At 45.9% G+C, this 14895-nt stretch overlaps 1 protein-coding gene across 1 annotated transcript in view; it reads right to left on the reverse strand.

Annotated features, from left to right (window-relative positions):
* SRRT (serrate, RNA effector molecule) overlaps window positions 1-14895 on the reverse strand; it is a gene marked incomplete in the record, with an annotated part of 984080 nt that overhangs the window by 252760 nt on the left and 716425 nt on the right. The window contains 1 exon segment of the mRNA XM_044077005.1: window positions 6640-6796. Coding sequence (XP_043932940.1) covers window positions 6640-6796 — 157 coding nt within the window.

Genomic DNA, 14895 nt, shown 5'->3' on the forward strand with positions numbered 1-14895 from the left:
TGGCAGATCTTTACCTCCTGCTTGATAGATGAAAGGGATACAACTAGATATCCATCTAGACAGTATGACCCTGGATACCGGGGAACCCATTCGGTTTTCCGAAAAAGAAACAAAACGTTGGTCCGACTTCCGAATATCTTTTGTTCGGTGTAGATAGAAGCGTAATTGTCTATGTACATCCAACTGGTGAAATCTAAATTCTGCCTGGTTAGAAAAGTGGGGAAAGAAAACAGGCAACTCAATGGCCTGATTTAGGTTAGACACAGAAGCCACTTTAGGAAGGAATGAGGGGTTTGGTCTGAGAGAGACCCTGTCTTTATGGAAGATTAAATATGGAGGTTTGATAGAGAGGGCTTGAATTTCTGAAACTGGCCTTGCTGAAGTGATTGCTGTTAAGAAGGCTGTTTTCCAGGTCAAGAATTTCAATTTGCACGTAGCTGCAGGCTTAAAAGGTGGTAAAGTAAGGATTTGTAGAACAAAATTGAGATCCCAGGGCATGATAGGTTCAGACACCGGGGGACGGAGCAACAGAGTACCTTTCAGGAACGCCTTGCATTGTCTATGCGCCATGAGACCAGGCTCATTCGTTACGTGGAAATTAGAGATCGCCGCCAGTTGAACTTTGATGGTGGCTGATGCGGAACCCTGATGGAAAAGCACAGACAAAAACTCCAGAACTGAAGCTATTGGAGCTGTGTAAGGATCAATGCCTCTGGAATGTGCCCAGATAGAAAACCTTTTCCACTTACTAGAATAAATCTTCCTAGTACATGGTTTATGAGAGGACGATAATATATGAACCACTTCCGGTGAGAAATTATGAAGTCTGACTAACGATGGAAGTGGAGTAGCCAGGCTTGTCAACCGGAGGTTCATCAGGGTGGAACTGTCCCGACATGTGTGTCAGTAAATCTGGTTGAGGGTCCAGAGTCCAAGGAGTGTCCACAGTGAATTGCTGAAGAAAGGGGAACCAAACCTGGCGAGGCCAGTGTGGAGCAATCAGAATCATTCTGCTTCCCAAGGATTGCGCTTTCTGAATCACCTTTGACAGCAAGGGAAATGGAGGGAAAGCATAAAGCAGACCGGAGGGCCAATCGTGAATCACAGCGTCCCTGGGCGACTCCCCCTGTGGGGGGATCAGCGTGAAGTAGTTGCTGCATTTCGCATTGAGGGGGCTGGCAAAAAGGTCGCAGCAAAGCTAACCCCATCTGCTGAAGATTCAGTCTGCAACCAGGCGATTCAGGGACCACTCGTAAGGCATCAGGATAGCTCTGCTTAGTCTGTCCGCAATCACGTTGGACTTCCCCGGAATGTGCGTTGCCACCAGAAACCATTGGGAAGTCACTGCCCAATGCCACACTCGCATAGCCTCTCTGCACAGAGGGTAAGACCTGGTTCCCCCTTGCTTGTTTAGATACCACACTACTGACATGTTGTCTGACTATCGCAATTGTCCCTAGAGGAAGCAACGCAAGAAGCACTGCTCTCATCTCTAGAACGTTTATATGCAGATGTATCTCCTGTTCTTGCCATGTGCCTTGGACTGTCCTGCCAAGATAATGCCCCCCCACCCCATCTGGGAGGCGTCCGTGGTCACCGTGGCAACCGGGATGGGTGGAACGAAGGGCTTCCCCCGTCCAAATTGTTGGTGCACAGCCACCAACCGAGGTCCTGCTTGCATCTGTCCGTGAGTAAGATTGGATGAGACAGTGGAAGACTTTGGAGAGACCATTGAACAAAGAGGAGCCATTGGAGAATTCTCACGTGTAATCTCGCTAGAGGGACCAACATGATTGTTGCTGCCATGGTCCCTAGGAGCTGGAGAACCCATCTTGCCTTCGCTTGTCTCAGGGGCATCAGCATGTGTATCTGTTGTTGTAATATTCTGATCCTTTCCTGTGGTAAAAATGCTTGCATTCGAATGGTGTCTAATTCTGCTCCTATAAAGGTGACATGCTGTGAGGGCAATAAGGCAGATTTTTCCCAATTAATTGTTATACCCAACTGGTGACATAGATTGATGGTAGCGTCCCTGGTTTGAACTAGTTGATGCCTGGTGGGAGCGGTAAACAGCCAGTCGTCCAGATACGGAAACACCTGGAATCCCTGATGTCTCAAGTGAGCCATCACCACCGCCATACACTTGGTGAACACCCTGGGGGCTGTGGTGAGACCAAAGGGCAGGGCTCGAAATTGGAAATGACTGGCTCCCAGCCGGAAGCATAGGTGACTCCTGGATGCTCTGTCCGTTTTCACATGGTAGTAAGCATCCTTGAGGTCGATGGAGCACACCCATACCTCCTCTTCCAACAAGAGAATCGATTGTAGTGTGACCATAAGGAACTTGGACTTGTGTACGTAGTTGTTCAGTTGGCTGAGATCTAGTATGGGTTTCAGGTCCCCTGTTCTTTTCGGTACCAAAAAGAATCTTGAGTAAGTCCCTAATCCGATTTGGTCTGAGGGACACGCTGGATGGCTCCTTTTTCTAGCAGCTGTGAGACCTCTGAGGCTGCTTGATCCCTTTGACTGGGTGGTACGTCTGGGATTTTTCTGATTGGTGGGGGTTCTGATGAAAATGGAATGAGATAACCTCCGGAAATTATCTGTAATACCCATCGGTCCTGGGTAATGCTTTACCAGGCTTCCAGATATAAGGAAATCCGAGCCCCGACTGGCTCTGGATAAGCGCAGTTGAGCACACCCTCAGGAATGATGTCTCCCGAATTGCGGGGGCCCCATCTGCCTCTGGGGTGACGTCTCCCTGAATACCCCCCCCCGCCTCTGGGTGGGGGGGTTCACCTTGTGCGGCAGGAAAAAACCTCTGATTTCTTGAACCCCCCCCCGGCTGGGCCTTGGGATAAGGCCTAGAAGGAAGGGAAAAAACGGACCCTTACGGCAGACAGAGTCTTTCCCTCTTGCTCGCACCTGGTGAGGGTGTCTTTCACTTTGGTCCCAAACAAGGAGGAACCATCAAAGGGGGCGTCAGTGAAGGAAGACTTGAAGGCCTCCGCAAAGTGACACAGGCGCCTTCTAAGGGCGACCCCCGAGCTTGCTCCCCTACTCACTCCCTCGGCTGCATACGAAATGAGCTGCATGGATGAGTTGACAATGGAGGTGAGGGTAGAGACCTGGGTGTTAACCATCTGATCCACCTCCTCAGGAACGTTACCCGCAAGAGTATCTCCTAACTCTCCGAGGAGATCTCTCTGGAGCAGAGTGAAGTGAGACAGGTAATTCAGTGACCGTAATGTAAAGGTTGCTGACGAGAGGGTACGCTTCCCGTACCGATCCATGGTCCTAGACTCCTTTGTCAGGAGGATGGACGGATGAAGACGACTCTGCTACTTCCTTCTGGGTGGCTGCCGCCACCACCATGGCATCTACAGGGACTCCTTTAGACAGAAACTCTTTGCCCTGGGGGGACGCCTGGGCACGGGCTCCACAGAATCCGGGTTCTCCCACACTCTTCAACAAATCAGGTCAAGAAGTTCATCGAAGGGTGGAGACACCCTGGAGGCGGAGGGCTGAGCACCAAAAGCGTCAAGGAATACTGACTCCTCCTCGGAAGGGGCTTTGGAAGGCCAGTCACCTCTTTGTTTCAGTATCTCCAGGATATCGGAGAAGGAAACATCATCAGAGGATGGCTTGGGGGACCCCTCCGATTCCTCAAGGTCAGTATCAGAGGTGAGGGACTCATCTTGGGAGTCTATGTGCTTCCTCTTGCACGTTTTCTTTCTGGGGGGGCTCCTCAGGCACGAACTCTGAGGGGCCCTCAGAAATTTGGGGACCACTAGTGGGGGTATCCCTAGGCCCTGGTGCTCTGCTGTCCATGGATGTGTGGTGATCAGAAGCTCTCACCGGAGTGGTGGGGGACAGAGTGGCCGACCCACCTGATGTAGCTGACGATCTGGCCAGCGAGGTCCACATAGCCTCGAAGGCCGGCCCCCTCAAATCAGAGGAGCGACCAGTCTCCGAGGCCATGACGGGGATCGGAGTTCCCCGAGCCGATGCACCAAGAGGGAGGCTCGGAACCAAAATAAGCCCTGAGATGTCCCCCTCGGGCCCGACCGAAGAATCCCGAGTCCCGAACCCAGAGGACGGAGCAGACGGGGTCGGAGCAGATGCCGGCACCGATGGAGCCGAATGGGGCATCGGAGCTGGCCTAGAAACCACGCGGCGCGGAACACACCGGCTACGAAGACAGAGATGCGCTCGGAGGAGGAATGATCTTAGACGGGGTCGGGACGGGCTCCGGAGCCGAAAATAATTTTGCCAAAACCGGTGACTGGAGGAGCCTCTGAACCACCCTATCAACATCCACATCCGAAAGGGTCCTGGAGGATTTGGAGGACAGGGATGGAGAATGCGATCTCCTCTCAGGAGAAGCTGGTTTGAGACTGGGCGATCGGCTCCTAGGAGGTTCCAATACAATTGGAGCAGACGCCGGTTCCGTCAATACCGATCCTTCCTGCGGCCCCGAGGACAGTGGAGCAGAGGAGGTTGATGCAGTTTTAGACATTTTCTCTGGGGGCTCCGATGAAGCTGACTGAGCCGGAGAGCTCTTCTTTGATTTGCCAGATTTTGACTTACCACTGGAAGCCGAATCCATAGACTCTTCAAAAGAGGGTTTTAATAGTCCCTTTAAGATTAGCTTATTCTTTCTCTCTTGGAGAACTCTAGGGCTACACGCATGACAAAAACTGCAGGATTCCTGCAGATGGATGGCTCCTAAGCAGTAGACACATGGAATGCCCATTTGTAATGGACATTTTGTAACCACATTTCGAGCACTTTTTAAAACCCGAAGGTTTGTGCTCCTTGGTATCCTTAGACATCGTAACTACTGCGCCCACAACGCAAAAGCAAGTCTGTAACAATACACAGGCGTTCACTCTATAAAAGCGGGAACGACGCTAAAAGAAACCAACACTAAAATAGTGATCAAACACACACCAATATCCATCACACACTTGAACAAGGGATTGAAAACCACAAGGAAAGGGTAGCCGAAACCTCTAATTTAAACGGTTTGGACCGAACTTACACAGAAGGCAACAGGAGAGAACTAGGCCTTCTAACTGAAACGGGCCTAGCCCAAGGGAACAGTAAGAGGGATACCACACAACAATCACACAATCACAATTCTTGACCAACTAGACAGACTAAAACAAACTTAGACAAATTTAGACAAATAGCTATGAAAATAGCTTTTGATAGGAATCAAAACTTTTCTTAAGTCAAGAAAAAAAAGAGGGTACTTAGCCACAGCCAAGCGAGACCACGTCCGAGCTACACGAGCGGCAAATGAGATCTGGGGATATAGAGCAGTGCACCATGGGATACCTGCTTAGCCCAGCTAATGAAAGACTTCGGGTAAGAATGTAGGCGAGACAGGACTACATAACATCGAAAATTTCAGGAGGTTGCCGAGGAGCACTTGCTAACTGCTTCTGCTTCGGGCACCGCACGGCAAGAAAGACTATGTAATGGCATCGGCTGCATGTTTTATACCCCTGATGACCTGACATCATGGAAGAAGCAACAGCATCCGACGCAGAAATCCCAAGACACTGGTATTCAGGCCGACTGAGGGCTACCTGAAGGCAGACAACCCAAATGTGATGACTGCAACAGTGAAACACGAAGAACATCATCCGTGTCGGTTCCGAGGGATGGAACTAGTGTCCCATCAGTAAGGAATGAATAAAGATTTACATCATCAGATCAGAAGTTAAATAGCTGATCTTTACGATAAGTTTAATGCACAATCATAGAATGTGCTTTTTAAAGTAGGAGTCAAGTACTTTTCTGTTATTTAACTTTTCCTTAAAATCACCATTTGGGTAGTCTCACTCCGAGCACTTCCTGCCACAGTCTTAATTAGAACTGGATTGGTTAGTGGTTTACAAGTTTAAATTTTCTCTAGGAAGAAATAGCTCCACCTGCACATACAACTAGATCATTTCCTGTAGAACAGTTTTACTACCTTGTTTCTAGCTTGATGGTCTTTGCCTCTTACTTCATTTTTCAACCTCTTCCTATTTTTCAGACCCTTACCTGACTACAGATACATTTCTACAGTGGTTGTACCTAACCCGAGCTATCCCAGTGCTTGGAATTGCTGTGTTATCCATGTTCCTTTAAGACCAACCAGACTTACTATTGCCATTTACTCTTTCAATAGGCCATAATCTTTACTTTTCTCCACTATGCTTGTATTCCTCTGCTTTGAACAGGCCGAGATGTGAAAGGCTACTTAAAACACATAAATCCTGGAATCTTAACTGCTTACCACTGATCCAGCTAACTGGTTCTCTGATTGGTGATGAGAGTTTGTAGATATGCCCCTAACCTTGTCAGGAGAAATGTTATGAATGTTAACTCTAAAGTAAAGCATTCTTTAAAAACAGTACAACCAGTCTGAAGAAATCCTGGTAAATGACAAAACTACTTCTAACTTTTAAGTCAATTTTGTTCACTTAAGTGTGTTTGTTGCGCCCGCGGAGTTTCTTTTGTATAAACACATGCAAACAATTAGGTGATTTTGTTATTTCAGAAGTTTAGAGAGCTGTGCATTTTGATATGCTTGAAATAAGTGATTTCTGTTAACAATTTGTTAGTCAACTGTGATCTAAATACCTTGCCCAGGACCCGGTGGCTGGTTTGGCTTGATCTCTGGCAGTGATGGCCTCTTTGCATCCATAAGAAAGTTGTTGAAGAAAGACACCTCCTTCTTCACTTCCTCGATTTTATCTCCATGCTTGTTGAATATATGTTTCCTCACAAACTCTGGACCCTTTGGAAAAGTCACACAAGCTAAGCATAAATAATTTCTTTTAAGTCTTAAAAAGCTGAAGAGCATGCACTCTTTCTAGTGGACACAGGAGCAAGTTTCAGTGGCATGACTTTAAACAAAACACAGGAACAGTTTGGTGATGATCACCATAAAAAAGTTATGTACTTACCATAATAATGCATCTGTGTTATCTGTTTTCAGCATTCTTCAGCCATTGGCTTTCAAATCTGACCTCTGATCATACTTCGGCCACTTCTCAGACTCCGGATCCTAGTTTAAGCTCCTATCCATAAACCCTCTCCTAAGCCCAAGATCACCTCAGATCAAGTTTGGCCCCTTGATACAGACAGAGAAAATAGTTCTATAAATAGCTAGAAGAATCTAGAGCTTAAGAAGACAGGTCAGGAGGGTAAACCTCCAGGTCATACCAGGAACCCATATAAATGTGTTCTACCAATGGAAGGTGAGTAGGCTGACGAAGGAAGAAAACAGACAACAAGGATGCATCATTATATTAAGTACATAAATTTTGTATATGATGTTGCCTTTTTTCGTCTGTTCCTTAACCATTGGGACAGTCCCCCCAGCTGGTATAATCCAGAGGTGGAAGGATAGTCTGGAGTATGGCAGAGCCAAATGCTGCCCTATTCCTTGAAAAAATATCCAACCTGTAATGAGTTATAAAGGCATGAGCATTGGACCAAGTAGCAGCAGCACAAACGTCATCTAGAAACGTTCAACAGAAATGTAGAAGTGCATACAGACCTTGTGGAATAAGCATGTGGTGATTTGGGCAGTCAACCCTTTGTTTATAAACAAAAGAAACACATTCAATGAGCCACTGTGTTAAAGTAACTTTTGATACTGATTGTCCCAATTTAGCTTTTGAGATAGAAAAGCATTTGGTCCGACTTCCTGAAAGTTTTTGTTCTGTGAAGATGTGTATACACGGTCAACTGAGATTTTAACACATGAAGCATATATCCCCCTTCACTGGAGGATTTCATGAAGAAAACTAGTAAATTAATTGACTAGTTAAGGGCAAATTCAAAAGCTACTTTTGGAAGAAAAGGGTTGGTGCGAAAAGAAATGTTGACTTTATGGAAAATTACATAAGGTGGCAAGACAAAAAGTACAGTTTTGTACCTACCATAAATGTAGATGTTCGAGGATCCACATTGCTGCAGTCCTAACTATTGGGTAGTCCGCTGTCCAGTCGGCCCGAATACCAAAGTATATGGCTGACGTCGGTCAGGGCGCATTAGACTGACGTCAGTACGTCAGGGTACTAATGCGCATGACCGACGTCATATCCTCAGTCTTTTCTTGCCCCAGATGTCAGAAGACCCTGAAAAGCTAAGGCCAAAACCAAAAATTCCAAACATACCTGCACCAAAAATATGTACAATATATACAAAATTACCAGAATATAACCTCACCTACACAACCACCCTTAAACACAGAGGGGAAGGAGGGAGGGTAAATTGGACTGCAGCAATGTGGATCCTCGAACATCTACATTTATGGTAGGTACAAAACTGTACTATGTTCTTCATTCCACATTGCTGCAGTCCTAACTATTGGGTAGAATCCCAAAGCAGAGGTAAGGGAGGCTGGCAAATCATAAGGAAGCAGGAACTGACAACATGCCTTGCAAAATAGCTGTGGCAAAACCAGCCCTAGACTTAGAGTAGAGAGGAAGGTGATAATGCTTAGAGAAAGTATGCACTGAACTCCAAGTAGCTGCCTCCAAAATATCCTTAGTGGCCACCCCTTAGAAATGCTGTAGAAGTGGCAGTAGCCCTAGTGGAATGAGGCCTAATTCCAGCTGGAATCTCCTTGCCATGATGGGAATAACAAAATGCAATGCAAAACCCAATCCACCTAGAAATAGTTTGTTTTGACACAGGCTTGCCCTGCGAACCCAAAGCAAAAGAAACAAACAACTGCTGAGACTGCCTAAAATCCTTAGTCCTGCTCAAATAATAACGCAATTGCCTGTGTACATCTAAAGTGTGCAAAATCTTTTCCCCTTTATTTTGGGGATCTGCATAAAAAGTAGGCAAATGAATAGTTTGGTTTAAAGCCACACTAGAAACCACCTTAGGCATAAAGGAAGGATTAGTGCGTAAAGATACCCTATCCTTATGAAAAATCAAAAAAGGCTCTACCGCCATAAGGGCCTGCAACTCAGAAACCCTTCTTGCAGAAGTAATGGCCAACAAAAAAGCAGTCTTCCATGACAAATATTTCAATTCAGCAGTAGCCAAGAGGCTTAAAAGGTTGTAGAGTAAGTTTCTCCAACACAAAATTGAGATCCCAAGCAGGAGTAGGAGCTCTACGTGGGGGTCTTATATTCTTTGCCCCTCTAAGAAATTGTTTGAACAAAGGATGCGAAAACAATGGTGGGTCACAATCATAGTGAGCTGAAATTGCTGCAGCATGAATCTTAATGGAAGAGAAAGACAAACCTTTGTCCAATAACTCAGTAAGATATTGAAGAGCCACACTCAAATTAGGCTCAGAAATCTCCAAATTGTTTGCTGCACTCCAAAATAAAAATCTCTTCCATTTTTCTGCGTACACTTTCCTTGTACTAGGTCTTCTGGCTTCCATAATCACATTTAAAACTTGTTGAGGAAGTTGAGACCTGCTGTCTTTCAAAACAGAATATGCCAGGCTGTTAGATGAAGAGATTGAAGCTTGACATTGAGCAGGTGACCGTCCCTCTGAGACAACAGGTGTGGAATCAAGGGTAAAGGCCATGGAGGCTTCCTTACCAGACTCCTCAGTAATGGGTACCAGTGCTGCCGAGGCCAATCTGGAGCTATTAAAATCATCCTTGGCTTGTCTTGTCTGACCTTTAGAAGCACCTTTGGGAGAAGAGGCAGAGGTGGAAAAGCATACACATGAAGATTTTTCCAACTGAAAGAAAGAGCATCCACTTTCCAAGCTGTGTGATGAAACGTCTTTGTGCAAAACTTTGGCAGCTGGTGGTTTAGTGGAGAAGCGAACAGATCTATGTCTGGAGTTCCCCATGACACTGTCAATTTTTGAAATACATGAAGATCCAGTTTCCACTCGTGGGGATCCATGATTTGTCTGCTTAACACATCTGCTAAGGAGTTCTGTGCTCCCGGCAGAAACCTTGCCTGAAGAGTTAGTTGCAAGCTGAGCGCAGTCTCCCATAAAATCATTGCTTGCCTGCACAATGGGTAAGAATGTGTTCCCCCTTGTTTGTTGATGTACCACATGACAGTTGTGTTGTCTGTTAGAATCAACACCTGCCCTGGAAGAAGTAACTCCTTGAAAGCCATTAATGCAAACTGGACTGCTAACATCTCTTTCATGTTGATATGTAGATGCTGTAGTCTGGCAGGCCACTTGTCTTGTATCCACTTTCCATTTAGATGAGCTCCCCAAGCAATGTCTGAGGCATCTGTCGTTAGAATCTGACTCGCCTCTGGCGGGTCACAGAGAGTCCCTTGTTTAGGTGACATTCCTGAGCCCACCACAAAAATTCCTTTTGAATGCAAGGTATTATTTGAATGACAGTGTCCAAATCCTGGCAGTGCTGTGTCCATACATTTTGAGATACCATTGCAGCTTCCTCATATGCAGTTTGGCATTGGGAAGCACCAGAATACAAGATGCCATGAACCCTAAGGCTTGAAGGACTGTCCTTGCAGTCAGCCCGGACTGAAGAGATAGTTGATGGAAGTAACTGGAAAGATTCTTTTGTTTGTCCGGGGTTAAAAGGCCATCTGGGCTGCTGTATTCAGTCTCACACCCAGAAAGCACATGTCTTGAGAGGGTACTAGACTGGACTTTATTTCGTTCACAGAATACCCTAGGCATCTTAGCACTGCTATGACATAATCCAAATGCTGTAGAAGGTCTTCCTTTTCTTGAGCTAGAATCAGGCAGTCGTCCAAGTAAGGATAGATTTAAATTCCTTTTAGCCTGAAGTAAGCTATCACTGGAGCCAGAACCTTTGTGAATACTCTGGGCAGTGGATAAGCCAAAGGGCAATGCAGAGAACTGATAATGAGAATTTCCAGCTCGAAACGCAGATACTTCCTGCAACTTAGTCTTATAGGCACATGAAGGTAAGCTTCCTTGAGATCTAAAGTTACCATCCAGTGATCCTTGCCCAGCAGAGGTAAAAGCTGTTGTAACGTCAACATTTTGAACTTGGGAATGTCCAGATAAGTGTTGAGGATAGATAAATCCAAAATTGGCCTCCACGTGTTCCCCTTCTTCGGTACTAGGAACAGGCGAGAATAAAATCCTAGGCCCCTTTCTGGCACAGGAACTGGCTGAATGGCCCCTATGTGGAGCAACAGAGAAATTTGCTTGTGAGCCTCTTGTCTTTGTAGAGGAGGAATGTCTGGCATGCCTTTGAAAGGAGGCATGGTATGGAAATAAAACCTGTAACCGTGGTGAATGATATCCAGAACCCATCTGTCTTGGGTAATTAAATCCCAATTTTCTTTGAAAAGAGACAGCCTTCCTCCCAAAGGTGCTGCCAGGCGAGAATGTACTGGCAGCTGAAAAGGCAGGTCATTGGGTCTGCTTACGAAAGAACTGACCCCTGCCCTCACCAGAAGTCTGAGCAGGGGAACTCCCTGTCCTAGGCCTAAAAGAACCTTGAGCTCTGCCCCTACCACGTCTAGACCTACCCCTAGACTGGGAATCATAAGCAGGATAAGTCCATCCCTTAGTAGGCCAATTTCTACTAAACTTGGAGGCTGCACCTGCAAAAATCCTTAACAGTTTGCATAGACTTAGCCTTGTCCTCCATTTTCTTTAAGACTGCTTCCACAGGCGAACCAAACAACACATCAGACTGCAAAGGAGCATCCAAAATCCTTGTTTTAACATGCTCAGCTAAATTCTGATCTCTCAACCAGGCATGCCTACGAAGAACAGAACCAGTGGCAGCCACCCTCGAGGAGGCCTGCACAGCATCAAAACCACATTGCAAGGAATGTTTACCCACCTGTTCAGACACATGAACTAAATCCTGCAACTCTTTACACTCAATACCTTCTGCCAGAGCATCCACCTTAGATTTCAATTGTGAAAGGAGATAATTCTGATATTTTAACATGTGAAACTGACAATTCAACGCCCTCATGGCTAAAGTGGAAGAAGTATACACTTTCTTTCCCCATCTATCCAAAGCCCTTGCCTCTTTATCCGGAGGAACAGGATTTTTAACAACAGAGGCCTTCACACATTTAGGCCCCTGAGAGACAGTTTCCGGGTCTGCCCTAGGACTCTTAAAAAGATACTTATGAGCTTCAGGCACCCTATAGTACCTATCCGGTTTAACTGGGGCAGGAGGCAAAGAATCAGGATTGAGGGAAGCCTCTGCAAAAACATCTTCCACCACATTCAGAACAGGAGGTATAGCTAAAGGCCTATGCTGGGGTAAAAACAAGAATTCCCTAAGCCTCTTCCTGGAATCAGAGAAATCTTGACCTTCCCATTTAAAATGCTCCCTCATGGAATGCAGAGTCTCTGAAAATGAAAAATCCTCAGGAGGAGAAGCTGAAGGAGTAGAATCATCCACATCAGAATCAGAATAAGGAGGATACTCCTGCAAGTCTTCAGTCGAAGACTCAGAAGCCTCGAACATTGCTCAAAACTCTCAAACTCAGGTTCCACCCTAGGCCTCTTATCAGGAGGGGCATAGAACCTCTAATCATAGTAATCAAATCCTCTGCCATTTTAAGCATATGTTTCTTAGGCAAAGACCCTGAAGCACTAGGAGAAACCCCCACGAAGTTAAACTTGGCCTGCCTCTCAAAGAAGCCTTGGAAACAGAAGGGGAGGCTCTAACCACCTTAGGAAGAGAGGGAAGAACAGCCACCTGAGAAGCCCCTCAGCCTGGCCTACTTCCCCTTGAGGATACATCCTGTAACAGTAAAGTCTCTCCCTGAGACTCCAAAGAAACACCTGGCAAAACCTCCGGCTCCACTGAGCCTTCTAAAGATCCGGCGTCTGGGACTGTCGGTGCTTCCACTCTGGGCTTTGCTGCTTTGTGCTTGCGCTTTTTGGCGAAGCGGCGGAGCCTCCGGCGGCATTTTATAATTACAACGCTTCCCAAAACTAACCTGGCACAGTCTAACCTTCTCTTAATAGTGCGTTTGTTAAATCTAGCACAAGAGCGGCATCCAACAACGTCGTGCTCAGGCCCTAAACAAGGTATACACAAAGTATGGTAATCCCTATGAGGTATCTGTTTCCCACAAGAAATACAGTTATTCACTTTTTCTGACATCCGGTTAAATACTGAGGCAAGAAAAACCAAAATATTCCCCAACGGGTACTTAGCCAACTTTGATTCGGTCTGAAACTCTGACTTCAGAAACTTTCAGAACGCCAACCTGCACTCGCAAAATTGCTTCTGCATCGGACCATGTGGCAAAAAAGACTGAGGATATGACGTCGGTCATGCGCATTAGTACCCTGACGTACTGACGTCAGTCTAATGCGCCCTGACCGACGTCAGCCATATACTTTGGTATTCGGGCCGACTGGACAGCGGACTACCCAATAGTTAGGACTGCAGCAATGTGGAATGAAGAACATCCTGAAGTTCAGAAACTCATTTAGCAGATGTAGTAGCAACTAAGAGTTTTCAGTACAAACAATTTAAAATCAGTGTTTGTGCAGGTTCAAAAACAGAGTTAAAGCTTGGTGAAGAACTGTCAAGTCCTAAGGAGGTGTGGAGTAGTCGATAGTCTGAGCAAAAATGCAACTTTGAGGAAGGCTTTGGGTAACTTAAGGAAGGCAAAGGAAAACTGATCTTTGCTTGTATAGCACTTGGAGATTGCTGCTAGCTCTACCTTGACTTTAGAGTAGTCTGCTCCATTATGGAAAATGGAGGTTAAAAATTCTAAGACTGCAGGAATGGGTGCTGACAAAAGATCTAAATGTCTCTCAAAGACCCAGAGAATTGCTTCAGTTTGCTGTTATACAGCTTCCTAGTTGAGTCCTTTTGAGAAGTAGGGATGTATAAAAACATGGGAAGAATGCCTGGACTGCCTAGTCTAGAAATCACAGGAAATGGAGAAACTATGCGATCAATTTGAGGTCTTGCGGTGAAACACAAGATTAGGGGAAGGATCCAGAAGCCAAGAAGAGTATATCAGAAGAACTCAAAAGAATAAAAGCCAGACTCGGTAAGGCCAGAATGGGGCAACAAGGATCACCTTGCTCTTCCGTTGACACACTTTCTGTAAAAAATTTGATATGACAGGTGTAGGAGGGGTAAGCATAAAGGAGACCGGGGGACCAATTGTGGATTAGAACATCTCTTGCAGACTCCCCATCAAGAGAGATTAGGGCAAAATCCCTGCAGCTTTTGGAATTGTGGGCATAGGTGAAGAAATCTCAGCATGGTTTGCCCACTAGTGAAAAATATTTCTGTCACTAAAGAATTGAGAGAGAACTCGTGAAGCAGAACAACAGATTACCTAGTCTGTCCACTAACATGTTGGACTTGCATGGGTTGCCAAATGAAATGAATGGAAGAGATTGCATACTGCCACACTCGTTGCCTCCCAACACAAGGGTTAAGAGTGGGTTCCCCCCCCATCTGTTGATGTACCCAACTACTGACACGTATCCCATCTGTATGGCAGTTGGTCCTTGAGGAAGGATGTCTTAAAAGGCCTGGAACAGTAAAAGAACTGCTCTTATCTCTAGGATGTTGATGTGAAGGTTGGCCTCTGAGGGAGAACCACGTTGCCTTGGACTGTGTCCCAGGTAATGCCCCGCCCTCCACCCTGCGGTCATAGTCACTGTGGCCTTGGACAAAGGATGACAAAAGACTGAACCTGTAAGACATATGCTGCATGAATCCAACAGGAGACATTCTGTTTGCAAATATTTGTGATACAAAAGGGAGATCTAATGGGATGTCGATTCACAGACAATTGTACTGCTATCCATTACAGCACTCTCATGTAAAATTTTGCTAAAGAAAAAAGAGTTAATGACAGCTGCCATTGAACCAAGAAGCTGAAGGACCGACCAGCCTGGCTGGTGGTGACTGAGGAAATAGAAGTGCTGCCGGCTACAGTAAC

Source organism: Protopterus annectens, chromosome 7.part0 (genome assembly GCF_019279795.1).
Source record: "Protopterus annectens isolate FY-2018-M chromosome 7.part0, PAN1.0, whole genome shotgun sequence".
NCBI classification, from domain to species: Eukaryota; Metazoa; Chordata; order Ceratodontiformes; family Protopteridae; genus Protopterus; species Protopterus annectens.